The sequence below is a fragment of the Drosophila biarmipes genome, chromosome 3R (assembly GCF_025231255.1).
Source record: "Drosophila biarmipes strain raj3 chromosome 3R, RU_DBia_V1.1, whole genome shotgun sequence".
In the NCBI taxonomy this organism is placed as follows: domain Eukaryota; kingdom Metazoa; phylum Arthropoda; class Insecta; order Diptera; family Drosophilidae; genus Drosophila; species Drosophila biarmipes.
This window is the reverse complement of record NC_066616.1, coordinates 31407138-31433669: the sequence shown is the minus strand read 5'-3', so window position 1 is coordinate 31433669 and position 26532 is coordinate 31407138. Positions and strand designations below refer to the sequence as shown.

At 49.5% G+C, this 26532-nt stretch overlaps 7 protein-coding genes across 9 annotated transcripts in view; 6 read left to right on the top strand and 1 right to left on the bottom strand.

Moving 5' to 3' along the window:
* The first annotated feature begins 168 nt into the window (after positions 1-168).
* On the top strand, positions 169-1771 carry LOC108025247 (triosephosphate isomerase). Of its 2 annotated transcripts, none has more exons than XM_017095597.3 (3): positions 169-481; positions 641-1231; positions 1295-1771. In XM_017095597.3, the coding sequence occupies exons 1-3, from the start codon at positions 224-226 to the stop codon at positions 1499-1501; spliced, it is 1056 nt and encodes a 351-aa protein (XP_016951086.1). In that variant the 5' UTR covers positions 169-223; the 3' UTR covers positions 1502-1771. The 2 variants fall into 2 exon arrangements, with proteins under 2 accessions (XP_016951086.1, XP_016951087.1); XM_017095598.2 differs by having other exon boundaries at positions 468-509.
* Positions 1772-2164: 393 nt separating this feature from the next.
* LOC108025541 (uncharacterized) lies at positions 2165-5679 on the top strand. Its single transcript, XM_017096071.3, has 3 exons — positions 2165-2748; positions 2862-4157; positions 4548-5679. The coding sequence occupies exons 1-3, from the start codon at positions 2318-2320 to the stop codon at positions 5599-5601; spliced, it is 2781 nt and encodes a 926-aa protein (XP_016951560.1). The 5' UTR covers positions 2165-2317; the 3' UTR covers positions 5602-5679.
* Positions 5680-6429: 750 nt separating this feature from the next.
* Positions 6430-7964, top strand: LOC127011522 (ficolin-3-like). Its single transcript, XM_050888600.1, has 2 exons — positions 6430-7758; positions 7820-7964. The coding sequence occupies exons 1-2, from the start codon at positions 7364-7366 to the stop codon at positions 7902-7904; spliced, it is 480 nt and encodes a 159-aa protein (XP_050744557.1). The 5' UTR covers positions 6430-7363; the 3' UTR covers positions 7905-7964.
* Positions 7965-8181: 217 nt separating this feature from the next.
* On the top strand, positions 8182-11624 carry LOC108025454 (uncharacterized). Its single transcript, XM_017095955.3, has 4 exons — positions 8182-8925; positions 8980-9142; positions 9195-9414; positions 9470-11624. The coding sequence occupies exons 1-4, from the start codon at positions 8343-8345 to the stop codon at positions 11495-11497; spliced, it is 2994 nt and encodes a 997-aa protein (XP_016951444.1). The 5' UTR covers positions 8182-8342; the 3' UTR covers positions 11498-11624.
* A 1051-nt stretch (positions 11625-12675) lies between these two features.
* On the top strand, positions 12676-13901 carry LOC108025190 (uncharacterized). The gene is made up of 3 exons (XM_017095500.3): positions 12676-13400; positions 13474-13615; positions 13684-13901. Exons 1-3 carry the CDS (start codon positions 12779-12781, stop codon positions 13850-13852), a joined length of 933 nt encoding a protein of 310 aa, XP_016950989.1. The 5' UTR covers positions 12676-12778; the 3' UTR covers positions 13853-13901.
* Positions 13902-14562: 661 nt separating this feature from the next.
* Positions 14563-15775, top strand: LOC108025189 (uncharacterized). The gene is made up of 3 exons (XM_017095498.3): positions 14563-14826; positions 14897-15203; positions 15264-15775. Exons 1-3 carry the CDS (start codon positions 14563-14565, stop codon positions 15602-15604), a joined length of 912 nt encoding a protein of 303 aa, XP_016950987.1. The 3' UTR covers positions 15605-15775.
* Positions 15776-15864: 89 nt separating this feature from the next.
* The window catches only part of LOC108025187 (protein similar), a 68536-nt gene continuing 57868 nt past the window's right edge, over positions 15865-26532 (bottom strand). For both annotated transcript variants that reach the window (XM_017095496.3, XM_017095495.3), the window contains exons 11-12: positions 25392-26041; positions 15865-17541 (exon numbers count right to left, since the gene is read on the bottom strand). In XM_017095496.3, coding sequence (XP_016950985.1) covers positions 16900-17541; positions 25392-26041 — 1292 coding nt within the window. In that variant the 3' untranslated portion in view covers positions 15865-16899. The remainder of the gene's footprint in view (positions 17542-25391; positions 26042-26532) is intronic.

Below are 26532 nucleotides of genomic sequence, written 5' to 3'. Positions count from 1 at the left end.
GGCAAGCCTGTTTTCAAAAAGCTTGAATGCAGCTTTTTGGAGCTGACGCCAAAGCAGCTAGAAACCTCCCCCATCGATAGGGTTTCAGTCCCAGCTAAACTGAGATCTAAAATTTGAAAATGCCAGCAAGCCGATAATATTACGTTAGAAATACTATTTTACTATCTGCGACAACAGCACAACACTGAGGCACTGCTCTGGAGACATTGAAAGCGCGCCGGAAATGCATTTGGGAGTGCTGATCAGGGAGCACAGCAGCAGAATCCAGCGCATTCCGACAGTGGCCCTGCTCCAGCACCGCCAGCTCCACCAGGAGCGCCCCCACACCAGCCCCACCATGGACCACAACCACCCCACCGTGGGTGGTGTGACGGCGGAGGTGCTGAAAGGCGTCGTTTCGCAAGCTCTTCTGGGCAAGTTCACAGCTGTTTTCCCAAAGCTCTTCAAGTGCCAGTGGAAGACGTACGAAGGTCAAAAGAAGGTTAGTACATCAGCAGACGAACCTCGAGGTGGGTCGGGCAAAATCGAGAAAATAGGGGATAACTAAGAGGAAAAGTTGACGGCGAGCCTCCCGTCACCGAGACACCCACCTGAACCTATCAGTTCCCAACACTCGACTTATAGACACCCCTGTTCCCAGTTCTACGCCAATTTCAGTACCGAGTGCACCGACAGCAACACCAGCGACACCATGAGCGGCCGCAAATTCTGCGTGGGAGGCAACTGGAAGATGAACGGCGACCAGAAGTCCATCGCCGAGATCGCCAAGACCCTGAGCACCGCCTCCCTGGACCCCAACACCGAGGTAGTCATCGGCTGCCCGGCCATCTACCTGATGTACGCCCGCAACCTGCTGCCCTGCGAGGTGGGTCTGGCCGGCCAGAATGCCTACAAGGTGGCCAAGGGCGCCTTCACCGGCGAAATCTCGCCGGCGATGTTGAAGGACATCGGCGCCGACTGGGTGATCCTGGGCCACTCGGAGCGCCGAGCCATCTTCAATGAGTCGGACGCCCTGATCGCCGAGAAGGCCGAGCACGCCCTGGCCGAGGGCCTCAAGGTCATCGCCTGCATTGGCGAGACGCTCGAGGAGCGCGAGGCCGGCAAGACCAACGAGGTGGTGGCCCGCCAGATGTGCGCCTACGCCCAGAAGATCAAGGACTGGAAGAACGTGGTGGTGGCCTACGAGCCCGTCTGGGCCATCGGCACCGGCAAGACGGCCACTCCCGACCAGGTGGGCTCCCCCCTCCGTATACCTTGATGCTGCTGGACACTAATCCTTGTATTTCTCTTGCAGGCCCAAGAGGTCCACGCCTTCCTGCGCCAGTGGCTGAGCGACAACATCTCCAAGGAGGTCTCCGCCGCCCTGCGCATCCAGTACGGCGGCTCCGTGACCGCTGCCAATGCCAAGGAGCTGGCCAAGAAGCCCGACATCGATGGCTTCCTGGTGGGCGGCGCCTCGCTGAAGCCCGAGTTCGTGGACATCATCAATGCCAGGCAGTAGGGATCCCGCAGTCGCAGTGCCGATCTCCAAGCATTCGATCACTTGCTAGCGAACTGCCCGCGGCTAAGGATCTCTGGCGGATCTGCAGATCTCCGGGTTCCGGACTTCGGATTCCACGCCGCATATGCATTACGCACACACCTCGTCACCACCAAGTGCAGTTCCAAATTCATAGTTACCTCCCTGTTGTTAACCGTATAGTAGTCCATTGTGTAAACCTTAAATTATTCTGGCAATAATTATACGCTACTCATTTACTCATACACCGAACGGAAGAAATGTCTTACTTTTTGCTAGAATTCCTGAGCTATTTATAGGGAAAGTGCTTTGATGACAAGGTGGGGCAAGTTGTGCACTCATAAGTGCGGACCTTAACCGGCTGAATTATTACTTAACCTTCGATAAGAACGCGTAATATTGATTTTATAGATTGGCAATGTGTCATCAGATCGCCTTAGTTGAGATTAGAAAAGAGAGTGGTTTATTACTTATCAGGGTGTTTTTAGTTTACGGGTACACAAAGATCAATTATTATGCCAACCATTTGTTTTTGATTAGAAGAGAATGGCTCGGCACAATCCATATAATCCAACAAGGCGAAACCATATGTCCCAACCCCAGTAATCTTTGAGATCCTGCAGTCCGACAACCTCGTAGCTTGTCATTTTTAGTCACTCTATCTTTAACATTCGTTTCTGAACACATCGATTTTATCCAGACTGGAGTTTTATATATTTAAAATTGAACAACGTTTTAGCCAAATCTTTAGACAGTGAAAAGAGTTACCAAAACCGATTTTATCTTTACTTTCGCGAGATGGCGCAGACCTACGTGTTCGATGTGATCCTGGTGAACTCCAGTTTGCCGGTTCCTCGTAAATCCGCGAGTTTCAGTGCAGGCAGTGGGAGAGCCGTCTATTCGGTAAGATTGTTCGAGGACTTCGAGGAGTTGTCTATGGAGCGTGTTCTGGTGGACCAGTTCCCGGCGGAAGCTCTGGGTGGCTTTACCGCCAGTCCCTGTGAGCTGATCGGAGCCCTGACCTCCAAGGGCGTGAGCGTGACCCTGAAGGAGAACGACGAGCTCATAGGGTCGGGCAGTGCCATGCTGGACTCGCCCGTCCTGCGGCAGCTGACGGAACCCACCTTTTCGGTCACCGAGAAGCTGCTGGTCGAGCTGACCAAGGGCAAGAGCAGAGTTGGCGAGGTGGAGCTCCTCTTGAAGATCAGCGCCGCTTCCCCAGACATCAAGTAAGTGCACTGCCATAGCGGACTATGAGAAGTTATAGATAAAAGCTCGCATCGTTTATCGTTTACCCAATCCCTATGGTTGCTTCAGTATCATAAATTGCGATCCCTTCCAGCCACGGCTTGATTCCCTTCGGCTGCTACGATGTGTGCAGGCCGGTGGAGAACACGATTAACAAGAGGGACATCATCTTCACCCTGGGCCGCTCTGGGAAGTGCCCCACTAACAGTTGCATCACGGATGAGCGCCTGATGTCGCACGCCGGAGCCCCCTTCCAGTGTCCTCATGCGGCCGGCGCGAATGAGGAGGACCAGGACCACAGGGGCGGTGCCACCTCGGGATGCGGATGCTTTCTGAGGGGGATGCAGGTACCCCAGGATGAGAAAGCGGCGAAGAAGCGTGAGCGTGCTGCCCTGAAAAAGCTCATCGACGAACTGGGTCTGGATCGCACGCAGGTGCCCATGCCACCCAGTTCACATGACAAGTCCCGGCGATGGCACTGCAAGTGCCGCTCCCCCAAGACCAGCAGGGACACTTCCTCCTCGACGTCCTCCTCCGACGTCAATGAGTTCAAGGCGGACAGGCCTCCCAGAAAGAGGAAGGCTCTCTCCCTGACTGCTTCCAGGGAGCAGGCGGCGCGTCGCCTGCTGTTGGGCCTGTGCCCCCTGAAGGAGCCCCAATTGATGCAGCAGGCCTACAGGCCGCCTAATCTCTGCCAGCTCTGCCGTTCGGACATCAGTTGGCTGCCCCAGATCTCCGCCTGCCCCTATTGTGGCTACAAGACTTTCGAGGACATACATCCCAGCGAGGAGCCCTACGATCTTACGACCACAGCTCAGCAACTCCTCAGGGACTCCCTGCGCAAGGAGCCCTGCGAACTGGGCTCCTCGAAAGCCTCCGAGGGTGATCAGGCGGTGGGCGACAGGATCCGGAAGCTCAACAATGATCCCAATGTGGCCAAGCAATGCGGCTGTCTGGGTGGGAAACCCTGCACCAGATGTCGCATTCGCCAGCTCTGCGAGAAGTTCTTCAAGGAAACCGAGTGTCCAGTAAGGCCCGTTGCCCTGCCACAGGCTCAGCCAGGAAGCACGGCGAGATCCTTGCCTGAAATCCAGAATCCGGCGCGGAAAACCAACTCTGACACCTCCCAGCGTCGCAACCAACTGATCTCCATCTTCACGGAGATGCGGAATATGTATGGCAAGAAGAAGGGCGCCGACGAGGCGGATGCGGTGGCCCAGGAGCTGAGGAGGGAATGCGGTGCAGCCTGCCGGAAGTGCAAGTCGCTGAAGGCGCGCCGAAAGGCCAGGAAGTCGCTGCAAAGGGCGCTGGACGAGATTGACCGGGCCTACCCCAAGCCGGCGAAAATCAGGGTCAAGAGGAAGCCCGTCCCCCGCAGGAAGTCCCGATGGTGAGAGTTGATATAATCGAGTAGAAACGCTCTTAAAATCGAAACGAAAGTGACCTCGAATTCTTTTTTCGAGATATGGCATGTAGTATGTAGTATTGTTTTGGTTTTGATAAGAAAGTACTTTTCAAAAATTCATATTAAAATCAAATTACTAACAAGACTATAATGGATTAATTAATTACTTAAATGGAATACAACATCTGATCAAAAGAACGCGGAAATTCGCTGACTTAATCTTAAACTTAAATACATTTTTTAGCTTCACCTTTGAATTTAAATAATTAAAAATAAATCAATTTAGAGTTAAGTTTTTGATTTCATTCAGCAGTGCAGTAACTTTTTCATTTTTGTCAGTGTATTTTTTTTGTTATTAATGAATGCTTCCTACAGCTACACCTTCCTGAAGGCGAGGAAGGAGTCCAAGGACCCCCGCATCGGGCACACCGACTGCATATCGGACAGCAAGTACACCGGCTACTGCAAGATACCCTGCCACATGGGTTGGATGTGGACCAAGAGCGAGATGGCGCGCCACAGGTCCTGGCGACCCGGGGCCATTTCGCGGCCAATCCGCCAGCTGATGGCCTACTTCCTGAAGGACTTCCCCGCCGACAATATCTGCCTGTCGCGCTACCACTACCGCCGGCGCAAGGGCCCCAGGGATCGGGGTGACCAGGAAGATGAGCCCCTGGTGCAGCACCCCACGCTGCACATTAGTCGCCGCGGGGACGAGTACATCATCACGCTGCGGCCGCTGAAGGAGCCCCGCGAGCTGGCCACCAGCGCCAACCCGTATGCGGACATGAGGCCCGTGGTCTTCCGCATCACCAAGGATCCGCTGGTCGCGGGTCTCCGCCAGATGCGGGTGGCCCTGCAGGACAAGGGGTTTGCCCCCTGCACCTGCCGCCGCCCGGTGGCCAGCTGCTTCTGCCGGAGCCACAACGACAAGAAGCGGATGCAGTTCGAGCTGGCCAGGGAGTGTCGCCAGCGCGGCTGGCCGGACAACTCGGACACCTTTGTCTACTCCCCCAACAGCGACGACGACGACAGCGATCGGGAGTACGAGTTCGGGGTCACGCCTCCCGCGGGCGTTATTAAGCCCGACCGCCGGCGACAGCCGGACAGGGCGCACGTGGAGACCCAGTACGTGGATCACGACTGGACAGCGCCCACCATGTACCCGCACCCGGCCAACATGATGGTCCAGCACGGCGGCTGTGTGATGGGCGAGCGGAAGAAGAAGTTCCCCTGGCTCTACGGCAAGGGCCACATCCACGCCGATCCTCCGAAGCCCCGCCTGCGGAATCCGCCCAAGAAGAAGCCACGCAAACAGCTCCCGTTCCGAAATGTGGGGGGCTACGACGATCCCCGCCGCTTCGACCCCACCCCCCTCAACAGACCCTGGCACAGGTCCAACCTCCCGGGGGGTGGCCACACTTATTGATCTCAGCCATCGTCGTTTTAGTCCACAGATAGACTATGATTTTAGCATTTCTAGTAAAGACTGCGATTGAATTCAGAACTGATGGGCAGGTTTATGATCTCTGAACTGACCGCGAGTTTTTAGGAGATAGCCTGTAGGTCGGACCATAGGAAAGACTCTACACCTTAAAAAAAATGCAGAGCGTATACTTTGAGAACGAATGTTCTTAAAAATCTACCAAATCGGTCTTAAAAAAGAATTTGCACTTAACTATAAGTGCAAGGCGAATTTCCATTAGATTTTAAAAAGTTAAGTTTAAATAGTTATAAGCCTAAGAGGAGCGCGCTCTTAAATTAAGAATTTATCGTTCTTAAGGTAACCTTGCCTTGTGTGCTGATTCCGTTTTTGTCTTTGCGTCAAGTTCTAAATTTCGGTCTTGAATTATTCGAAAATCAATTGAATTTCTCGATTTTAGCTCATTCGTTCTTGACTTGACAGCGAACTACGCTACTTTTTCCTGAGTGTACGGCCCACATCTTTATGCGATTGTGTTGTGCTGATAAGATTTGGCTTTATATACGTAGTACCTAGTCTGGGATTTTTGGAAACGACTAGGAATCGCCATTCTGTCACTTATGTACAACGTATGTCGGGGCCTATAAGATTGGAACACCTCCGGGCTTGAGCTCAGTTCCGTTTTCGCAGTCGCTGATACACAGTTCACGTACTACCCAAGATGAGTCCGCGCATCTTGGGAATATTTCTGGTGATTTCGGTGTTGGAGCAGCTTCACCTCGTCGCCGGTACCAATGGAGTGCAGGAATCGCCGAGGTCCGATCTGAGTTGCGAGAGCGCATGCAAGGAAAAAATTGATCTAAGGGATCAAATTTGCAACTTTAAAAGTCAGCTGGCAATCACTATAAAGGAAAAAGAAATGGCTGCAGCGATTAATGACTTAAACAATAGGTTGCTACTTGCAGAGCAACAACAAAAATTTAAAGATGAGCTCCTACGAGAAAAAGCAAACGAATTGGAGAAAGGTGATCTCATCAAAATGAAAGATAGGCAAATACTCGAAGAAAAAGAAAAGGTGAACTTTATGATGGGGAATATAAGTAGTCTGAAGCGGCAGTTGGCGAAGGCAAGAGACGAAAGTACTGCTCAAAGGACGGACATTACTGAAAAAACAGAGCAAGTGAAGAGTCGAGATGACATTATAAGATTAAAAGAACAAGAACTAAGTGATAAAAGTGAAAAGATTAAAAATATAACTGAAGAAATTACCAATAAAGATGCCCAACTGCAGAACCTGAGGGCCCAGATTTCGAGCAAAGACAGTGAAATAGATGCCCTTCAAAATCAGATTAAATCTGATTCGCAAAAACTAACTGAAGAACGCTTTCAGTTGGCCAAGGCAAGAGACGAAATTAATGCAAAAAACAAGGATATAATTAATGAAACTGAGCAAGTGAAGAGTCGAGATGACATTATAAGATTAAAAGAACAAGAACTAAGTGATAAAAGTGAAAAGATATAAATTATAACTGAAGAAATCACCAATAAAGATGCCCAACTGCTGAACCTGAGTGCCCAGATTTCGAGCAAAGACTGTGAAATAGATGCCCTTCAAAATCAGATTAAATCTGCTTCGCAAAAGCTAACTGAAGAACTCTTTTTGTGTCGTGAAACGGAAAGTTGTCCAACTGGCCGTCCAAATGGAATATACAAAATTAAAAAACCCGGAATACCTATATTTGAGGCTCCCTGCAATTCGAGTGGTTGGATGACCATTCTAAGGCGACAGGATGGATCCGTGGACTTCCGCCGGGACTGGGTTAGCTATAGGACTGGGTTTGGAAACTTAGAAGGAGAGCTGTTCATCGGACTGGAGAAGCTGTATCAGATGACTAAGGATAAGCCCCACGAGTTGTACATTAAGCTTGTCGATTCGATGGAAAATATAGATCACGCTCACTATGACAACTTCCAAATCGGAAGCGAGCGGGAATCCTATGAGCTAAAATCACTGGGAACGTTTTCTGGGACAACTGTGGATAGAATGACAGCCAACAAAGGAATGAAGTTCTCTACGTACGATCGGGACAACGACTTGAGTTACTATAACTGCGCTCTAGAGTTTAATGGTGGTTGGTGGCACCGAGATTTTGAGGATTGGAGGTACAAAAATTAAATTCAAAGCAAATTTAAATTGCATCACCAAGAGAAAATTTAATTTCAGCTGTCTTACTGTAGAATATCCGCAATGGGTGCCTTTCTATGTACTTACCTTTTCTGAAATGTTGATCAAGCCGAAGTCAATATGATCTTTAAGTGTAATCAATTTATGTGCGCAAACTCAAAAAATTAAAAATAACAATTATGAATAGATTATTTTCTCGACTTCTTGTTATTTCCCAGATAGTCACGGTTGCCGAAAGTGGTAATTCAATCACCACTCAAGCGAACCACTCTTCGTTAGGTGCACTACATTTACACCTATTAATTTTTTATTTTTTTGGCATAGAACGTACTTGTCTTCTCGTTGGTGGATCCCAGGATGCCCTGATTTTGGCTTCGCCCGACTCTCCACGTTGATTTGCCACCGCACTCATTCTCTATTGAAAGTTCAGGTCGATCGCTTCGGGCTCAGGGTCCTAAATAAATTGTTAACTTTTATGTGAATTGTTGAGGCGTTGCTCGAGCGCTTTTAAATTATTTGTGCAAGGAAATTCTTGACTCGTGGACGACCCGGGAACCCCAGGATGGAGAAGTTCCAGTGCAGGCCGGAGCCGGCGGAGAGGAAGGAGAAGCCGGCGGAGGAGCTGATGGACTGGGACAACTACTACAAGCACCGCGGGATGATCAGCACGCGACTGGCCAGCTGCAAGGCGGAGTACATGCACTGTTCCACCTACCAGGAGCAGGGCAGCAAGGACAGCAAGGACAAGAAGGACAAGAAGGACAAGAAGGGCAAGAAGGGCAAGGGCGCCTCGGCCTGCTGCTGCTCCTCCTGTCCGGTGCGCAACCGCGAGACGGTCTACGAGCCGCGGTGCCCGGCTCCTGGCCAGAAGGGCAAGCCCAACCGGGACTACATGCGCTGCTTTGCCGCCAAGCTGATTGTCCAGCGTCTGGACATGCCGGGCCGGGACTTCGAGTGCCGGGACAAGCTGCAGGTCAGAGCCAGCGTGTGCCGCGGCTGCAAGATCTGCCTGGATGCCGGCAGCATCGGGGTCAACTGCCTGCCTCTCAATCCCGACAAGACCTTCCAAATGGAGCCGGAGTGCCTGCAGCGGCAGCTGGCCGAGGGCATCACCATTTCCGTGGTCTACCTGCGCAAGGAGATTGGTGAGTAGGCTGTTTTGCCTGACCGGGGCCCCCTCATCCGCCAATCTCGTCCAGCTCGCGGCTGCTACTTCCCGCCCGCGGCGGTGGTCAACCGCATGATCAACGAGTTCGAGGAGATCGTCCACGATGCCCACGTGGAGCTGACCTGCAAGGGCTGCACCGTCGGCCTGTTGAACCTCCGCTTCGCCATGCAGATGCGCTGCCAGACCCTCAAAGAGTAAGTAGCGCCACCAAGGACCCGATCCTTGATAGCACCTGAACTTCAATAGAGACGCGGTCGTCGGACGACGTTTGGCGGGCGGCCAGGAGCGGCCAGGATGCTCGGCGGGCGGCGGCATGGACATGCACGTGGATCCCCAGGACGTCTCCTTCATGTCCTCCTCGTCGCTTGATCCCTGTGCGGGCTTCATGCCCAGCGACGTGGAGGTTTCTCGACGGGATTCCCCCTCCTGCAGCGAGGATAGGCGCCAAAATTGCGGGGACTGTCTGGTATGAAATTTTGTTGGCATTTATTTACTAAATTCATTTATAATTTCCACCGCAGGACGCCCCTCCCCGATTGGTGGACATGGCTGGTCCCTATCCCGTCTACTCCTGCCCCAAAGTGGACGACTGCTGTGTGTCCTTCGCGCCACCGGCGGGTCCTGCCACCCAGTTCTCCTCCTGCCAGCGGAACATCCTGGGTGAGGGGAACTCCAATCGCCTCTGCCCGAAGCATTCGGCGCCCAAGCTCCGTCAGATGCACATCAGCAACACCCGAACCTGCGTCCTGTGCGGCGAGGACGTCTCCTGGCTGCCCAAGGTGGCCGCCTGCCCGGCCTGCGGCTACAAGCCAGTGCCAGAGTTCAAGGAGCGCCCCTACGACGAGGCAGCCACCGCCCAGTCGATTCTTCTGGAGCACTTGGAACATCCCGTCGAGGAGCTGAGCTTCGACTTGGGTTCGGTGGAGGGCTGTGCGGCGAGTGGAGAACGGGGAGATCCCGGACGCACTTCGGAGGCATTCGAGACGATTGTTAGGGACTACCAGCTCCTGCGGCGCAGCATTCGGGAATCCAACACCAAGGCCGCTGCCCAATCGGTGGCCAAAACTGCCCAGGAGGGTGACTCCAAGCCCCAGGAATTGGCCAAGGTGTTCGCGGAGCTGAGGGATCTCTTCAAGGTCAAGACCCCCCACGATGAGGCCCAGAAGATCCAGGACATCTGCACGGAGGCTTGCAATCTGGCCAGGGCGCACAAGAAGGCACAACCGGAGCGCCGAAAGGCGGGAAAATCGGAGTCTCCGGAGGCTGCCTGCGGAAAGCCGGCTAAAGCCAAAAAGCGTCACTTGAAGGCCAAGCGGCCCTTCAGGTCCAGGTACTACTCCATGTACCGGCCACCGGAGAGGCCGAGAGACAAGAAGGATTGCCCTGAGGCGGAGAAGAAGGTGCCCGGCCACATGGGCTGGCTGTGGACCTCCCATCCGCTGGCCTCCAAGCCGGGATGGCGACCCGGCGCCATCCGCCGCTCCATTCGCGGCCTGATGCGTTACTTCCTCAAGGACTTTCCCGTGGACTCGGTGCCCGTGTCCAAGTACATGTCCTACTACCGGCACAAGAAGTCGCCCAAGTCGCCGGCCGGGGAAAAGGCGGAGGATCTCGTGCAGGTGCCCACCCTCCATATAGAGAAGAAGAACGATGTGTACACCATCACGCTGCGTCCCTTGAAGGATGCCAAGACCCTGGCGCGGTCCGCCAATCCCTACGTGAAAATGAAGCCCGTTCAGTTCCGGATCGTGAAGAACCCGCTGCTCAAGGAGCTGCGCGACCTGAAGCGCTGCCTCAAGGGAATGGGCTTCAGCAAGTGCTCCTGCCACAAGCCCCTGATGAGCTGCTACTGCCGCAGTTTCGTGGACAAGAAGCGTCTGCTATATCATGTGCGGCGGGAGTGCGAGCGCCGCCAGATAGATTCCTGCGAGGATGAGTTGCTGCTCACGGACACGTCGGACAGCGAGGCGGAGTTCGACTTCGGGGTCACGCCGCCGGCGGGCCTGATGCACCCGGAGCGGCTGAGGAGCTCCCACGTGAAGCACAGCGAGACGCAGTACGAGGAGAGCGACTGGGTGAGGCCCAGCCTGTTCCCCCACATGCCCGATGCCACCGTTCAGTACGCGAGCTGTGTGATGGGCGAACGGCAGAAGCCGTTCAACTGGATCTACGGCAAGGGCGTCACCCAGGAGGAGCCCAAGCCGCCCAAGATGCGCAACATCGCCAGGAAGCCCAAAAAGCAGAAGCCGGTTCCGGGCCGTGTGGCCGGTGGCTTTGCAGGTGCCCAGGAGCCACAGGTACGCCGGCCTGCTGCAACCATTCGTCCTCCGCCGGACTACAGCACCGACTCGGAGCTCCCGCTGAGTGGCAACCACATGCGGCTCCTGGATCAGGCCGCCTATCCACCCTCGGCCCCCCAGCGAAGGGAGCCCTGGTCCCGGGAAATGGCCAAGGAGCGCCAGAGGCAGCGGGCCAGACGCAGGACCAAGAAGCTGGTGCGATTCGATCCCACCATCGGCCCCCACTCCTCCGACAGCGGAGTCCCTTAGTTTCCCCTGACCCTGGGGTCGGTCCACATCCCCCCTTCCCCGTGCACTCACGATTTTAGCCCACCAACGTTCCGAGTTTAGTCAGCCGCGTGAAATTTTAAGTTTTAATAAACAGCTAAATTATGAAGTGCGACTTTTGCAATATAGACGTTTATAACGATTAAAGGCTTTTTATATTAGAGCAAAAATTATGTTAGTTTCAAGAAAGTTATAAATGAATCGATGGACTCCTGACATACCAACATTAGGAACACCTCCCAACTCAAGCTGTGGAACTACAAATAATATATTATAATCCCCACTGAAAACTTTGGTGTTAGTTTATGCAACGTGACAGCTCTAATCACATCTCTCTGTAATTATATGTTTTTGTCTGCTTATCTAACCTTAGCCTAAATTGACCCGCAACAATTACTCCACGGATCCTATACTTTCCGGCAATTATTCGAAGGCATTTGCTTTGCTAACCCACACCTACGCGATGGGTAATACTCACGTTGAGGTCATTACCCCAACGCCAGTTTGTTTATCTAACCTTAACTGTTCAACGCACTTACCCGCTGAAATGGTTAAAGCACTGGGGAGCCCTCGAGATCTTGCTCAATCCCGATTTGTTGGCCCAACCTTTGTCGCACTGCTGGTGACATAACTGCGGCCCACAGGTGAGTTCAGCTCGCGGAATATGCAAATTTTCGAGTCGCCCGCCAATGTCTTTCTAATAAGGCGAGTTTACCCGAGATTCCCAGTGCACCGGAAAAAAATTGAGGCTTGAAAGTAATTCAACTAAATATTAGCCATGCAATTACGAACCATTCATGCTGGGAAAGAAGCAATTAATAAGAGCCAATTGTTACAACTTATCATTCAAGAAGTTATGATCCATATATTTTCCAAGATACAGAATTAATAAACGTATCTTTAAAATTCTTTTCTCTTACATTAAGATACATTTTCATGAAAGCTATTCAGGTTTTTAATATGAGTACGCTGGTCAATGGATATGATAATATTATTATTGGAGCTGCCCGTATGTCATGCGTCGGGTAAATTCTCTGCCTGTTAGTTTCGTCGCGCACTGTGGCATCTGCTCTATCAGCGGCACCATCTGAGTTGGTTTCCATTTGTTGAATCACTTCCCTAGGTTTTCCTGCTTTCCTTCTTATCTCCTTTGGCGAATCGTTATCGTTATTCAATCAATCGTTGGCCATCTGACATCGCGAATCCGCAGTCCACGGAGCGTTAAAGTCGCGCCTCCGCCTTACGCTCACGTTTCCCGACTAAATGAATATCATACTGAGTGATTGCCGGCGGAGCATGGGGCATGTAATTCCGCCCGGCTTTGGGTGCTTTGCTGCGGAGTCTTGGAGTCGCGATCAGACGAACTCGAGCCGCTCGCACGACAGCATGTGGTTGGTGCGCATCTTGCATTGGCTGGGTGTGGGGGCCCTGCTTCCACTCTTGGCCTCCTCCGGCGAGCGTGTGGCTGGCAGCGATCTGAGCTACGGAGACTTCTACGGCAACGCCAGCGCCCGAATGCTTCGATTCCGCGACTTTGAGCCGCGTCAGCAGGGCGGAAGAGCGGAGCTTCCTTTGGGGCAGGACGGAAGCCCGCAGTTGGAGCGCGAGGCTCGTGGCTTCCACTTCCATGCCAGCGGCGAGGACGTCAGTGTGGAGCTGGAGTTCATAGTGCCCTTTCTCAAGGTGCCGGTCAAGAGGAGCATGGGTCTGGCCCGCGACGCGCTCCAGGGCATCCTTAACCTGCGCACCGGGGCCCTCATCAACACAGCCGTCGTCGTGGCCGCCGGAGCGGTGATTGCAGCGGTTGTGCGGCTGCTTATAGCCCCCCTGGTCATCACTTCTGTGGCCGGTGGCTATGGCTATAAGTCCGAGCCGGACAGGGGCAGTAAGTGTTCAATGGGCACACATCCAGGGTTCGCTTTTGAAACTGACACAGTGTTTACTTTTCATTTGGATAGTGCGCCGCCTGACTGATGTGGTGGAGTCCCAGCTGGAGGAGCACAACATCGATGCGTCCATCTGCGTGCAGCGCATGATCTGCCAGTACCTGCAGCAAAACGTATCTTCCGGTTGTGCCAGGGCTCTAAATGTCTTGACCAGGTGAGGAAAAGTTAAAAGATTGTTTTCAGTACTTATATTGTAATTTCTATACATGTATATTTTTGCAGCTCCCCTTGGCTGCACTCCTTTATGGACGGAACTGCAGTTTTCCAGGCCATTCAATCAGCCAGGAGCAATCGCAGCTGCACCCACACCTACAGCAGTTGCAAGTGGCCAAGTCACCTAAACTGGAAGACTGGGGGCTTACCCCAGGTTCTTAGGATCTTTAATGGATAATTCAATAGGCACGCCAGGAAACATTGCTATAGTTATTTATTTATTTATTAGTGTGTAGCTTTCATTTAATTTCCTATTACAATAGTTTGTAAGTTATACATTTAAAATAAAAACAAAAGCGACACATATCACTAATGTTTTTTTGCTGCCCAACAAATGTTTTCTTATGCAATGGAAATGCCGGAAAATTGGATTAATTTCTGCCACTTCTCCCCCAATTAGAGAAGGTGCTTATCGCTACCTTCCACTTTCATCCGGCCCGCCATTTCCTCCAGCTAATCGTTTTCGCACCTCCCTACCTGTTATGTCACTCTCCCCACTTTGTAGCAGTTTGTTTTCCACACAAGAGTGGGAACTGGAGTCGCAGTCAAAAATTATAGCAGCCAAGAGGCAGCCAAGCGGCATTCACACTGTGAAAAACTCCAGAGCATTCAGTTGAATCCCAAAATCAGATATAATAATAAATTCTTAGATCTTATGCTCTCCGAATTCGATATTTCCATGAAAGATAATATACTTAAAATGTGAGTATATAAGATAATATACCTAAAATGTGGGTATATAAATAATTGGCACATTTTTCCAAGTGCACAGGCAACCCATCGAAGCAAAGCGGCGGTGACGGATGAGAGGTCTGCAGGTGACACCGCCTGGGAAATTGATTCAAATGTTCATCAACTACGCAGTCGAACGGACCTGTCGGCGGGAAAATGAAGTTATTGTATCTGACACTCGCGCTCCTGGCAAGCTGGGCGGTTGCTTGGGCCGCCAGCGGGGAGGAGGAGCAGCAGGAGCAGCAGGAGCAGGAGGAGCCAGGATCTGGGAAGCTGTCCAAGCAGGCGGGGCCCCATCCTGGCCAGGGATTCAAGCTCATATCCTTCGATGCAGTGGGCAAGCACATAGCCCTGGGCCTGGACTACCTAGTGCCCTTCCTGGAGGTGCCCGTCAAGCGGAAAAGGAATGCGCCACCTAAGGTAGGGTTCGGTTGGAGAAGTGCACATTAGCTCCAGATATTGTGGTTTACTTTACGTCCCTCTTCTCCAGCCCCTAGTTATAGTGAACTCGGCCGCAGTGGTTAGCTGTGGCCTCGTGGTGGCCGGCGGAGTCCTTGTGGGCCACCTGATCCGTAGTTTGGGACTGGAGGCCATCACGGCAGATGATCAGCGGCCCATTTTCGGCAATTCCTCCGCCCACAAGCCCAAGTCTTCGGAGGAGGTTCCGCCCTCTTCTGCACCAGCAACCAGTGCACCGAACGCCTCAGCCAGGGGTCTTTTCGACGATAGCCTAAGCTTTCCTGGAATTTTTGACAACTTTAAGCTGATCTATCGCAACGAAACTGGAGATCGCGTGGGTAAGCTTGCAATACATATTCTCCTAGTACTCTGATAATTACATTTCCCACTTTATTTAGCTACAAGTCTTCCTAACCTTTTGGGCGTAATCGAGCGAACGTTTCTCAAGAACGACGTGGATCTGTCCGTCTGCCTGCTGAAATCCATTTGCCTTTTGACCCAGCGGGCAGGGGAAAAAGTACTCCAAGGTCAGGCCTCGGATATGGATCACCTGTGGGATGGGGCCACCAAGTGGTCCTGGCTGCTGGCCTGGCTGGAGCAATCCGCCTTTCGAGAGGCCATCGAGGCGGGGAATGTGGCTGTGCCCCATCACTGCTCCATCAAGTATCCGGAGTGCAAGTGGACGGCTCCTGAAGAGCAGCTCCTGGAGCTGTTGCGCAATAATGTGCAGTTTAAATAGCCAGCATTTGGTTATTATTCCCTGATAAAATGTAACATTTTTTAAGTTATTATGTACTTATTTTTCAGTCACCACTTGTATACATTTAAGATACAAATAACTGACATCTTACATTCGCCGCATGCACGGTTCGTGTCTTTGCTAAACGGTAAAGGCGAATTCGCCTGCCGCGGCGAATTGGTTGAGGAACTCATTAAATCCCGAGAATTCTGAAAAATAGTCCACTCCAATCCCCCGACAAAGGAAAACGAGGAACGATATTCTGCATGCAATTTTCATCGAAATTAATTCTATATTTATTTGCCAATTGATAGTTAAACAAGTTGTAAAACACTGAACATTGATTGAATTTGGATTTAAGCAAGCAAACAGTTTGTGTTGTATGATGCGCCTTAAACAGAATTAAAACTAATTTACACAAAGAATCGGTACTCAAGGGATACGAAAATCGAGAAATTATTGAAAATGATTGACACAAGGTTAATTTGTAGAAATGCACTAAGTGTAGCCTGGAGTTAAGATCAACTGAATCGGGCACAATATTTACTTAGTTGAATTAATTACATTAAAAATATTATAATAACTACAAACTTTTTCTTGTAGCATTTGAAAACATTGAAATTAAAGTCCTTAACTAAATTAACCATTAGGGTATACATTTTTTTCTGTTTTTTTTTTCGTTTTTTTTCTTTTAATAATATTTACTTGTAAAACGTGTTCAAAAACTTTTTTTCCGTCACAGCTTTTTTGCTCGAAAGTTATAAAACAGAATTACAACCATCACCAAAAAACTTGTTTTTTGAGCCTTCCAGCAACAAAAACTATGAACATTTTCCAAGATACATTCTTTTCGTAATTTATATCGTAGTTTATGGTTATTTCTTTCGACTGGTACTCCTCATCCTCTCACTACTGCGCCTCTCATCCTTTTTGTGGTGTAAAACGTTTTGCATATAGAAAATCATTAAGACTAAATTACATACGTGTATATTCTTCTGTTCTAGGCAGTTAACATGGCTACAAAACTATTCAAGTGTGATTAACCCTTCCTGTTTGTAAATGTGTGTCGGTTAGCATGGGGTCATCAGGGGTCAAGGTTCGGTTGGGGCTGGGAAATGGGAATCACCGGTTGGCGGGGTCACATAGGTCTTGTCAGGTTGGTTTGTGCGGACTTCTACTTTCACGCAAGGCTCAAAATCAATCTTTTGGTTAGCTCAGTTTAATTTCAATGTTTTCCTGTCCTCTCAAATAAAATGCCCCCCTCAAATGCCGTGCATGTAAGGATGGTGGTCACTCTAGGCGATCTCTGGCCATCCCAGCACCTGCTCCAACTGGTCCTCGCTGAACTCGAAGCCACCCTCGCCCATGATGTAGTCATCGTTGCACAGGTCCATCATCGCCGGCGTGTGGAGCAGGGGATTGCTGCTGTCCATGAACGAGATGGAGGTCTTCCTGCTGGGGGCGTTACTGCTGCTGCCACCGCAGGCCTCGAGCTCCTCCTCTGCCGACTGCTGGATCACTGGGCGGATCGCCACATCCAAGGGCGGTGGTGCAGTGTCCAGCTCACCACTGGTGGTGGTGGAGCTTAGGGCAATCCTCTTGCGCGGTGACCCCGACGCCCCGTCCACCAGGCTGTTCTCATCGATGCCACTGTCGCTGGACGCATCCGTGTCGCAGGCCGTGAGGCCCGGTGGCACGGAGTCATCCAGGGAGACCACTGACCCGGTCTCGCAATCACCTCCTCCAGCATCTGATCCTCCGAAGACCGGAGACAGCTGGAAGTTGGTGCCACTGATCAGCGGATTGTGGTGGTAGTCCCGCAGCACCGCCGACGTGGAGGTGTGGCAATGCAGGGGCAGTCCATACTTGCCCAGAGGATTGCCCTGCTGCTCCAGGGAGCTGTCTTCATCGATCATCATGGGTTCCGATTCGCCAGCCTGTTTTTTGGGGGGCAGAGAAAGATGAAAAGAAGAAAATATAAATCAATTAGCAGTGGGTTAATAACAGAATACAAGTTTAAGAAAGAAACTTGATGCGAGTTGGCAGAATTACTTATGGAAATATCGAAAACAAGTTTCTTTCTGTGTAGGAAGCACACCACAGCTTTAAATTACACAAGGAATCATCATTACAAATTTGTCTCGGTAAATGGATCGATTTACTTAATCCAAACTTATTGGTATTCATAACTAATGGCTTACAATTGAAATTACAATTATGACTTAAGCACCGCAATCTGTGCGTAAATTAAATTAGATTAACCGATTTATAGCTAAATTACTCCCCGATTCCCCCAGCCCTGTGGCTCCCTGGGGAACGCAACTTTTGGCCGAGTTTCGCTGCCATTCCTATGCAAATGCGGGCCTATTAACTCGATGAGACCTGTGCCAGGAGACTCTGATACCTTGACAGTCGAGCGAAAATCGAGCGGAAAAACTGGGGCTAAGTCGCAGGCATGAAGATGTTTAAAGTCACTCGCCCAAGGCCTGGGAGTCCCTGTGGAAAAGCCACAGCAGGAAGCTCTTAGGCAGTGAAAAGCCAGGCGGCCAAGTCCGCCCCGAGAGGACGGAGGGGTGGGAATACCCGCAATAAATCATATTTTAATGATGGTTGGGAATGGGTCCTGCTGCTAGCGCTGAAACAGAATCCAGCGGCGGGACATTATTGTGCCTTGGATTTCGGATTGACACAAAGAGAGCCCCCACTTTCGCCTTGAGAGCCACCAGTCCGTGCCCATTTCCATGCCCGCCAGTCAGACTGACAGGAAGTGGGGAATATATCAATTTCGACCGCTGCCAAGCAGCCGCCTGCATTCTTGATACAGAGAAAATAACTTATTTATACCGGTGTTGAATTGAAGTTCCTATTGGTTTAATAACGGCGTATCAAAGTTTTTAAATATTTAAAAGTGTTACCGATCTTCATTAAGCATTTAGAGTGACCTTACCCCGGAATAACAGACCAAAATTAGGTCCATCTTTCGAACTAAGATAACTTTTGATTAGAAATATTAAAAATATTAAAATAAAGGCGACTAATGCAGATATTTGTTCCCTGTGCAGACTTTGACAACGGCTGATGACGAAGATAAAACTGCCAAAAATTACCCGACGGGTGTGACGATGTCCCTCGGACAAGGGTTCAACTGCAGTCCATTGAACCCCGCCCCAACCCTCTGTTTGCCAAGCTTTCATCGCCGATTGTTAGTCTTCGATTGCAGCTAGTGCTAATTGCAGCAATTACCGACTGAAAGCGAAAGTGCTGTAAGTTGAGCGATGGGTAAACAGAACGAGAGACAAAGAAAGTGAAAGTCGGAGCCGGCACATCTGTCCCAGAAAGAACTCGCTCCTGAGGGCATTATACCATCGAAAATGGCGGTGGGGAACGCCCAAGAACGTTTTTCCCCGTCCTGGCTGACACGGCGTATGCGTAACGAAAGGAGCAGAGACTCCGATGGCACGCGCACTGCCCCCCAGGACATCATCATCGATGGCAAAAAAGGGAAAGTAGGAGCCGTGTAATAGGTTTATTGTTTGATATATTGTGTGGCATGCCTGCCAGAACTCGGGCATTGGTCTAATATGCTCTAATAAATTATTAAAGGCAATTGCCGCCACGCAAAAGGCAGAAACTATTAGATAAAGACGCTAAAGGTTTCCGGAAATGCCAAGGCATTACAATAATTGGCAGTCCCCTTTTTCCCAAGCCATTTCTCCTCACTTTGATGACTTAGACGGCAGCTTTGAGCCGACTTTATGGCGGATTTCCCCTGTGTTCTGCTGAGTTGGCTTTGCAGCAGGACTCTGCGTTTAAAGCCGTCTAATTGGATTTTTCCTTTTTATGGCATCGCATTTCATCGACGCCTCGCACGTGCCACGCCCACTTGGGGGGTCCCCCTCGAAAACGAAAGTCCAATAGAAAAACAAAAGCAATTAAAGCGAAACTTTTGCCACCAAGTTTCTGCAGAAAAATCTGCTGTCACCGCATAATAAAAAGGAAAAGTAGGCAGCGAATGTACTTAAGCAACGATTTCCTGAACTCGCAACTCGACTCTTCTGGCGCGATTCCCTGGGGAGGAATGCTCGAAAGGATTGCTCGTCTCTCATAACGAGGTGAAACCGAAATTGAAAACCGAGGGGCCAAAATCAATAAGCAATACACCCAAGCAACGCGCCTCCTTTGAGGAGACAATGCGGCGTATGCGTAATGCAATTGTCGCCCATTTCGGCATATTTTCCGAAATACAGGGGGTGGTTCTCCAAGGTGGAATTTAATTTCGTCACAGCGCTCGTGTGTGACGAAAATTCGTCATTTATTTACAGGCAAACGAGGCGAAAGATTTAAATTTGCCCAGGAAAGTGGGAAGAACATCTCACATCTCGAGATGAGAGAGAAAGTTGGCCGAGTCACTGGATGTGCTCGGCATACTCAAGTGGTTGCGACTTCAAGAGCGGACAAGACAATGGGGAATTCAATTCCAGAGACAGCCCAAGTTCGGGGCAACTTGATTAGCCCCGGCAGCATCATTTATTCCAATCGAAAGATTTTAATAAATTGCCAGTCAGTGGAGCAGGCAAATACACAATGCCGAATGGAGATTAATCAATCCGCAGGCTGGCCTGTCAATACAAATATGCTGGCGGGCCAGCCAGACAGCCAATGTATGCACATAAATCGAGGGCAGAAACGACGCCTGTTCTCAGATACTTCCCGAAAGAAAAACACAATTTCCCCGCTGATGTTGCCTTATCTGCTGGATCGCTGACTTCGCTGGGGGTTTGTTTATTGGATTTACTAAAATATTTATTAAAAGTTTATTAAAATACTTTATAATCCAGATATCATATCATATGCCATATCGTATCGTACTACATTCGCTTGTATATGTATAGTTGCTTGACATCTTGTATATATATATTGTATGTATATAGGTGTATATATGTATAATATTGCATACTTTGCGGCGTTTACACACTAGTTTTTGCCTTACTCATCGATCGATTCAAGGCTAGTTTTGCTCTACGCTCTCAAATTGGGCTAACATCTTGTGGAATTGGAGGTATTCTCGGTGTTTTTAGGTGTCTCAGTGTGTGGGCTGGTAGGCGTGGCCTTTGAGGGATAGGGTTCCAGTGAGCGGCTTAGTCTTAGTCTTAGTCGACGAAGCACACGAGTGATTGTTGCAAATTAGCCGAGATTTGTTGGCATGGCACATAAAGGCAAGTGTCCCATGAAAATGACTCTGCATTTGCCCTCCTCCTCGCCACTTCCGACAAATGAGTCTCGGGGCCAAAGGCTACGGTTTGCAGACAAAACCCTGTAACCCCTGCAACCTGTTGACTCGAGCCTTCGTAGCACAGCTTTGCATAATGCCTGCACAATTAATCAGGGCAAATCGACTTGGCATGAACTTCAAATTGACTGCTGGGATAAGGATAAGGATCCCGATCCCGATCCCGGTCCCAGTCCCGGTCCCAACATTAATCAAAATCAGCCAGCCGCCAAATCAATTGCAACGCACACAAAGTGCTTGTCACCTCGACTTCCCCACTCTGAGTTATGATGAGTTGGCCAAACGGATATGTCAGGGGTGTGTGGGTTGTATAGCACTTCATTTGCTAGCCCGGGAAATTACAGCTAATAAAGTTGTATTTCCGGGGGAGATGCTGCCGCGGTGACTCACAAAATTTCTCTAAGTTTAGTTTACTTCTCGTTACTTTACTGATGCATTCGGCGCTCATAGGTAGGCTATAAAAATGACACAACATTTAGTTTAGTTTACTTTCTCTAGACTTGCTTTAGCTTTAGTTTAGTTTAGTTAGGGTCTAGGGTTTAGTTTTAGGCTTAGGCTCTGGGGTTCTAGTTAATCCTTTGCTATAAATGCGAGATACACACACAACAAGAGGTAGTAAAAAACGCGGGTTATCAAAGGGTCGGTACACAACATTCACTAGGGTGTATTGAACTATCAAAAGTCGGATAAGGGAATAGTCGTATGCTTGAGGATAGGTATATGTATGTATATTTTAGTTAATGTTATATGTATACACGAGGTATGTATGTAGGGGGCGCCGATCCGGGGGACATATTCGAGGTATTCCCCACCCGGATGGCCCACACGATCGTACTTATGCATGTACTGAGGTATATGTGGTATATTTGTGGTGTTGTATGTACTTTCTGTTCGATTCTCGTCCTGAATTTGCACTCCGTCGCGATAAAGCTACCCATCTTGCCCGTTCTTCCTCACTCTCTGCCATACGTAACGCGAAAAATTTCAACTAAATGCGATGATTGGGATCCGTGATCGTCCACTACAAAGTCGTTATTGTTATTGTTATCGTTAGTCGATTTGCATGTGACTTGCGCGGCTCCTAGTTAATACTATCTCGATATCATAGCTAAATATTAGGCAGATTACTGGCTACTGGTTTAAGTTTAGTTAAAGCCACATCGATTAATTTTGAGGGTTCTACTGGCCTAGCAGCCTGCTGTCTGGTGTTTCCTTATCTACGTCCCTGCTTAAGAGCTAAGTATAAGTCCGCGCTACGTGTATATATTCATAGTTTTTCAGAGTTTTCGGCTCGCAGTCTTTTCGGGCTATAATTATTTTCTTTACTCAAATACTCGCAGGACCCCAGTTCGGAGCTCTGGCTGAATGATTATCGAGGGAAATACATACGCTAGCTTGTCTGGTATTTGTCTAGTTAAATATCTCGAGGATTGCTTGTCAATTTGCTAAATAGCACATACATTACACAGAGTACGGTAACAGTAAAAATTTCCTAGAGGCGACTGGTTTTCTTCTATTTACTCATGATTTTTGGCCTTAGCTTGAGGTTACTATTTTGCTGGCTGATCCGGAGGTAGTTTCGGTTTCAGTTTCATTTGTTCGATTTACGTGCCACACGAGGTAGATGCGGTTCTGAACTGATCTATCTGGCCATTCCTCCCACGAATTGTTCTACTTAGCCACAGAAGCTTTCCTCCTCGCCCAGCCAGGACAAGCAGAAAACGGAAAAAAACAGAAAAAAACAGAAGTAACAAAGTAAATAAGGCAAACAAGGCTTGGATGGATGCTCCTAAGTGGGAGCAAATGTTTAGCCACGTACACACATGTGTCGCCCGAGAATAATGCAAATTGGGTTCCCCAGAAGCTGCAGCCAATTACGGAAAAGTCGGGCGATTCATTAATGCAGGGGCCACGCAAAAGTTGCGGCTGTGACGCAAAAAGGCCGCCGACCCCCCGAGAAGCGAAGGCTCGTGTAGGCCATAAAACCGGAGTAGTAAACCCGAGCCGGGAACCGGGGTTTAGGGGGTTTTCAGTACATAAGAGCCACGTGCCGCGGAACAAAAGAGAGCCGAGTCCGGGCGGGAAGAGAAAGCCGGGCCGCAGTGAAAGCGAAAGTCAAAGCGAGAGTGAAAGTTGTGTCGCAGAAAAAGAGAGGCGTCAGCTGTGCGCAGCGGAAGGAAAGTAAAGCTGGCAAAGGGATAGACCCAGATGTGGGTGGGGCTCCCCCAAGTTGGAGGTGCAAAATCAATACGAATGGGAGGCCCAAATGCGGCACGCGCTGCCTCCGGGTCTTATCGGAATGCCAAGAGCTTGGGGGAGGAGAAGGTGGCTAGAAGGTGGGTAGAGAGCAGAGTCCCTTGGCCAGGGACTTGGCTCGGGGACTCAATGGCCTGACTAAAGCCGTGTCAATAGTGGCCGTCCTGGCATTTTAAATTCGTCGCTAGTTGCGTGTAAATTTGTGTGCCGCCCCAGCTTACACACATAATACACATCCCAGCTGGATATTTATGATTTCGGTTTCCTAGGGCCATCGATGTGCGTCAGACACGCCATGTTTTTCGAGGGCTTTGGAAGTTAATTAAGCTGCCAGGCGACACAATGACATATAACAACCCCTTTTCACGTATGTAGGTCAGTACACGACGGAAAATCAATGGGTTCTTAACAATTCAAGGGCCCCGGTTTAATAAAAATCATATGCAAATCATTAAGGAAAACAAACACAGCGTTCGATAATGTTTTTTGGTTTTTCTTTCGTCTTGGAAAATTGGCTTCTCCTTCGCTTTAGGTGTATTTAACGCTAGTAAAACAAAACAAAGGAACTACAAACTAAATTAAAAACGACAACTAATAAGAAACGAAAGCCCCAGCCAGGTTAAAGCTTCAGTGGCGACCCGAGGTTTGTTCTACATACGCACTATGTCCATACAACTAGGTCTATGTATATATATATATATATCTATATCTATGCTTTATGTGTTGTGCGATTGCAACGCCTGCAACACGAGGATTGTTGTTTAATTGCTAATAGTTGCGCTATGCATATGTGTTGTATGCCATTTGTTTAGTTCTGACTTTTCACTAGGGTTAGTGTGCATAATTGCCTAGCTTAAATGTGGCTTCTTCGTCTAACTTGGATATAGGGATTTCCTTTCTCGTATTTTCTTGCTTTTTGTACCTTCAGCGCTCGAATTTCAGTTTTCAATTTTGCTACTTTTCGTTCACAAATTTTGACAATTTACATGCTCCTTCGTGGTGTCTCACCAGACACGACAACAAAAAGGCCAGAAATGAACTCGAAAACAAACGCGTCCTGTCTTTGAATCATATGGTTTATACCAGATTATCAGATTATCAGATTATCATACTATCAGATTATCAGATCTTTCATATCCGTGTTCCTGCACTGCTGCTGCTGCTTTCCGCTCAGTCAAAGCTTACACATCTAACAAATTGCTCGAATAAGTTAACAGAAATCATAGGGATAAGGCCTAGGAAAATAAACCTGATGCATGCCGGTAACTCAAACAACAAAAGCAAATGCTATCACAGTAAAAAACTTAAAGTTGCCGTATTTCTTTTTGAATTTACACAGTTTACAATTTTATTGCAATCGTTCTCTGATTCGCATTCCTCGACTCGTCTCTAATAAAAACTACGTCCAGAGTTTGCGTGTGCATCTGCGACCGCTGTGATGACTCTCTGCTACGGCACGGTGATCACTCGCTATAACTACTCGAATAGTGTGTATTCCTACCGCTGCTCCTCCTCGTCGTATGTACAACAGAATTTTTGCTCAACAGAACAGAAGATTTATAACAACTTGCTTAGGTCCTTAGGTCGGTAACTTAAAAAGAAATCAACAAATCGCGCCAAGCTACAATGTAAAATTATCAACCGATCCGGCGAGCTTTCTCGCTCTTCTTCTGGTTTTCATCGCACTGGATCAGTTGGGCTAGCACTATTTTAAATAGTCTACCAATTTAGTATAATTTTAAAGTCCACGCTGCAGCTGCAACTGCAGCTCTCTTACACATCTAGACTAGATCTAACCGCTACATGGCTAGGCATATATGTATCATACATCTAGGGACTAAGGTCTAGGGACTACAAAAACGAACTAAAACTAGGCCCGCCTTCCTCTCGCAGCGGGAGGAGGTTGCTTTGTTGGTTACAGTGTACAGCTTAAAGTTTAGAGCTACAAGTTACAATTTAGCTGATGCAGTGGTAGTCGTATCTCCTAGGTTTAGCAATATAAAATCGATCCATTTACAAAGACAAATTGTAGAAATGGGCTTGTCCATTCGCTTAGCCTAACAATCCTTGGTTGTATCTCCTCCTTCTCTGTTCTCTTGACTCATAGCCGGCTGTGGGTGCTTCCATTAGCTAATTGAGAGGCGGGTGGCAGGTCGGTCTGCTGTCCAGGGACTCTGGAGTCTAGACCTTGGCCAGCTGCTTCTTGGGCCGCATGGGCACAATGCAGTAGCCGGCACTTACATCGCGTCCGCTGACCAGCAGGTTCTTCAGCACCGAGTTGGACTGCTGTTGCTGCTGCTTCTGCTGCTTGCTCTCCGAGGTCTGTTGCCACCGCTCGCTGCCCGCTCGCTTGGCTGCTTGGGTCTGCTGCTGGGCAGGATCCTTGCCAATCAGCTGCTGCAGGAGCTGCGGGGACTGCACGTCCAGGCAGAGGGTGCCGCTCTTCAGGCGCTTCGACTCCACGGCATTGCCTGCTCCTGTCGCACTGTTCAGGTGTCGCTTATTTCCATGCTGCTGCTGCTGCTGGGGGATGAGGTTCACCTTGGCCACGCGGGGTGGCGTCGTGGCGGCCGGCTTGCTCTCCACCAGGCGAATGGTGGCCTTGGTCGTCACCGGCGCCAGGCTGGCTCCGTTCAACAGCTTCAAAGTGGGCTGCTGCAGCTGCTCCTGCTGCTGCTGCTGCATCAATCCCTTGTTGTTCTGTATGGTAATCAATGGCACTGCATTCAGGATGATGTTCTGCTGCTGCTGCTGCTGCAACTGCTGCTGCTGCTGGAGCAACTGGATGGTGGTCACCTTGCAGGGAGCCGGCGAGGAGGCTTGGGTGGGACTCACGGGAGCCGCCTCCGCCACCTGCATCTGCAGCAGATCCCAGCAATCCAGGTTGGTGGCTAAAAAGTAAAGGCAAAACAAGAGTTAATGGCAAATCCAGAAGCCTTTTGCAGAAATATGCTGTCTAATCCTCAAATTTATTGAATCGAATGGCCAGCCAAAAATTAATTCCTTTGCCCATGACATTGGTGCTAATTTAAAACAATAATATTTGGCTACCTCAAGCATTTTGCACATAAATAAGTGGCCACATTCTGCGGGATATATATCTGTACGTGCCTGCCTTTGTGTCTGTATAATAAGTGGCTAATATCTACAGTTCGCTTTGCTTTTTCGCCTGGTGTGTGCGACATAAATCAGTGGCGATTAGCTGGTGGAAAATTCATAAAGGCCTACAGGCATCTGTCAATATCCTCCGATGTCCCCCCTCCTTTTTTCCCTGCCTGTCATATGTCCCAGCACTTGCAGTCAATACAAGTGACAAGGGCAGGGGCTGGTGCCACCGATTCCGTCGGTTTCTGGGCATCAATCACAGAGCTCGTGCCGTGAC

Coding starts and splice junctions, on each gene's coding strand:
- LOC108025189 (XM_017095498.3), top strand. CDS start 14,563: ATGAAGTTATTGTATCTGACACTCGCGCTCCTGGCAAGCTGGGCGGTT. Junction 14,827..14,896: donor AAAGGAATGCGCCACCTAAG/GTAGGGTTCGGT, acceptor CCTCTTCTCCAG/CCCCTAGTTATAGTGAACTC. Junction 15,204..15,263: donor CGAAACTGGAGATCGCGTGG/GTAAGCTTGCAA, acceptor CACTTTATTTAG/CTACAAGTCTTCCTAACCTT.
- LOC108025541 (XM_017096071.3), top strand. CDS start 2,318: ATGGCGCAGACCTACGTGTTCGATGTGATCCTGGTGAACTCCAGTTTG. Junction 2,749..2,861: donor GCCGCTTCCCCAGACATCAA/GTAAGTGCACTG, acceptor GATCCCTTCCAG/CCACGGCTTGATTCCCTTCG. Junction 4,158..4,547: donor CCCCGCAGGAAGTCCCGATG/GTGAGAGTTGAT, acceptor TGCTTCCTACAG/CTACACCTTCCTGAAGGCGA.
- LOC127011522 (XM_050888600.1), top strand. CDS start 7,364: ATGACCATTCTAAGGCGACAGGATGGATCCGTGGACTTCCGCCGGGAC. Junction 7,759..7,819: donor CGAGATTTTGAGGATTGGAG/GTACAAAAATTA, acceptor ATTTAATTTCAG/CTGTCTTACTGTAGAATATC.
- LOC108025454 (XM_017095955.3), top strand. CDS start 8,343: ATGGAGAAGTTCCAGTGCAGGCCGGAGCCGGCGGAGAGGAAGGAGAAG. Junction 8,926..8,979: donor CTACCTGCGCAAGGAGATTG/GTGAGTAGGCTG, acceptor AATCTCGTCCAG/CTCGCGGCTGCTACTTCCCG. Junction 9,143..9,194: donor CGCTGCCAGACCCTCAAAGA/GTAAGTAGCGCC, acceptor GAACTTCAATAG/AGACGCGGTCGTCGGACGAC.
- LOC108025190 (XM_017095500.3), top strand. CDS start 12,779: ATGAATATCATACTGAGTGATTGCCGGCGGAGCATGGGGCATGTAATT. Junction 13,401..13,473: donor GTCCGAGCCGGACAGGGGCA/GTAAGTGTTCAA, acceptor TCATTTGGATAG/TGCGCCGCCTGACTGATGTG. Junction 13,616..13,683: donor GCTCTAAATGTCTTGACCAG/GTGAGGAAAAGT, acceptor ATATTTTTGCAG/CTCCCCTTGGCTGCACTCCT.
- LOC108025247 (XM_017095597.3), top strand. CDS start 224: ATGCATTTGGGAGTGCTGATCAGGGAGCACAGCAGCAGAATCCAGCGC. Junction 482..640: donor CGTACGAAGGTCAAAAGAAG/GTTAGTACATCA, acceptor CCCTGTTCCCAG/TTCTACGCCAATTTCAGTAC. Junction 1,232..1,294: donor AGACGGCCACTCCCGACCAG/GTGGGCTCCCCC, acceptor TTTCTCTTGCAG/GCCCAAGAGGTCCACGCCTT.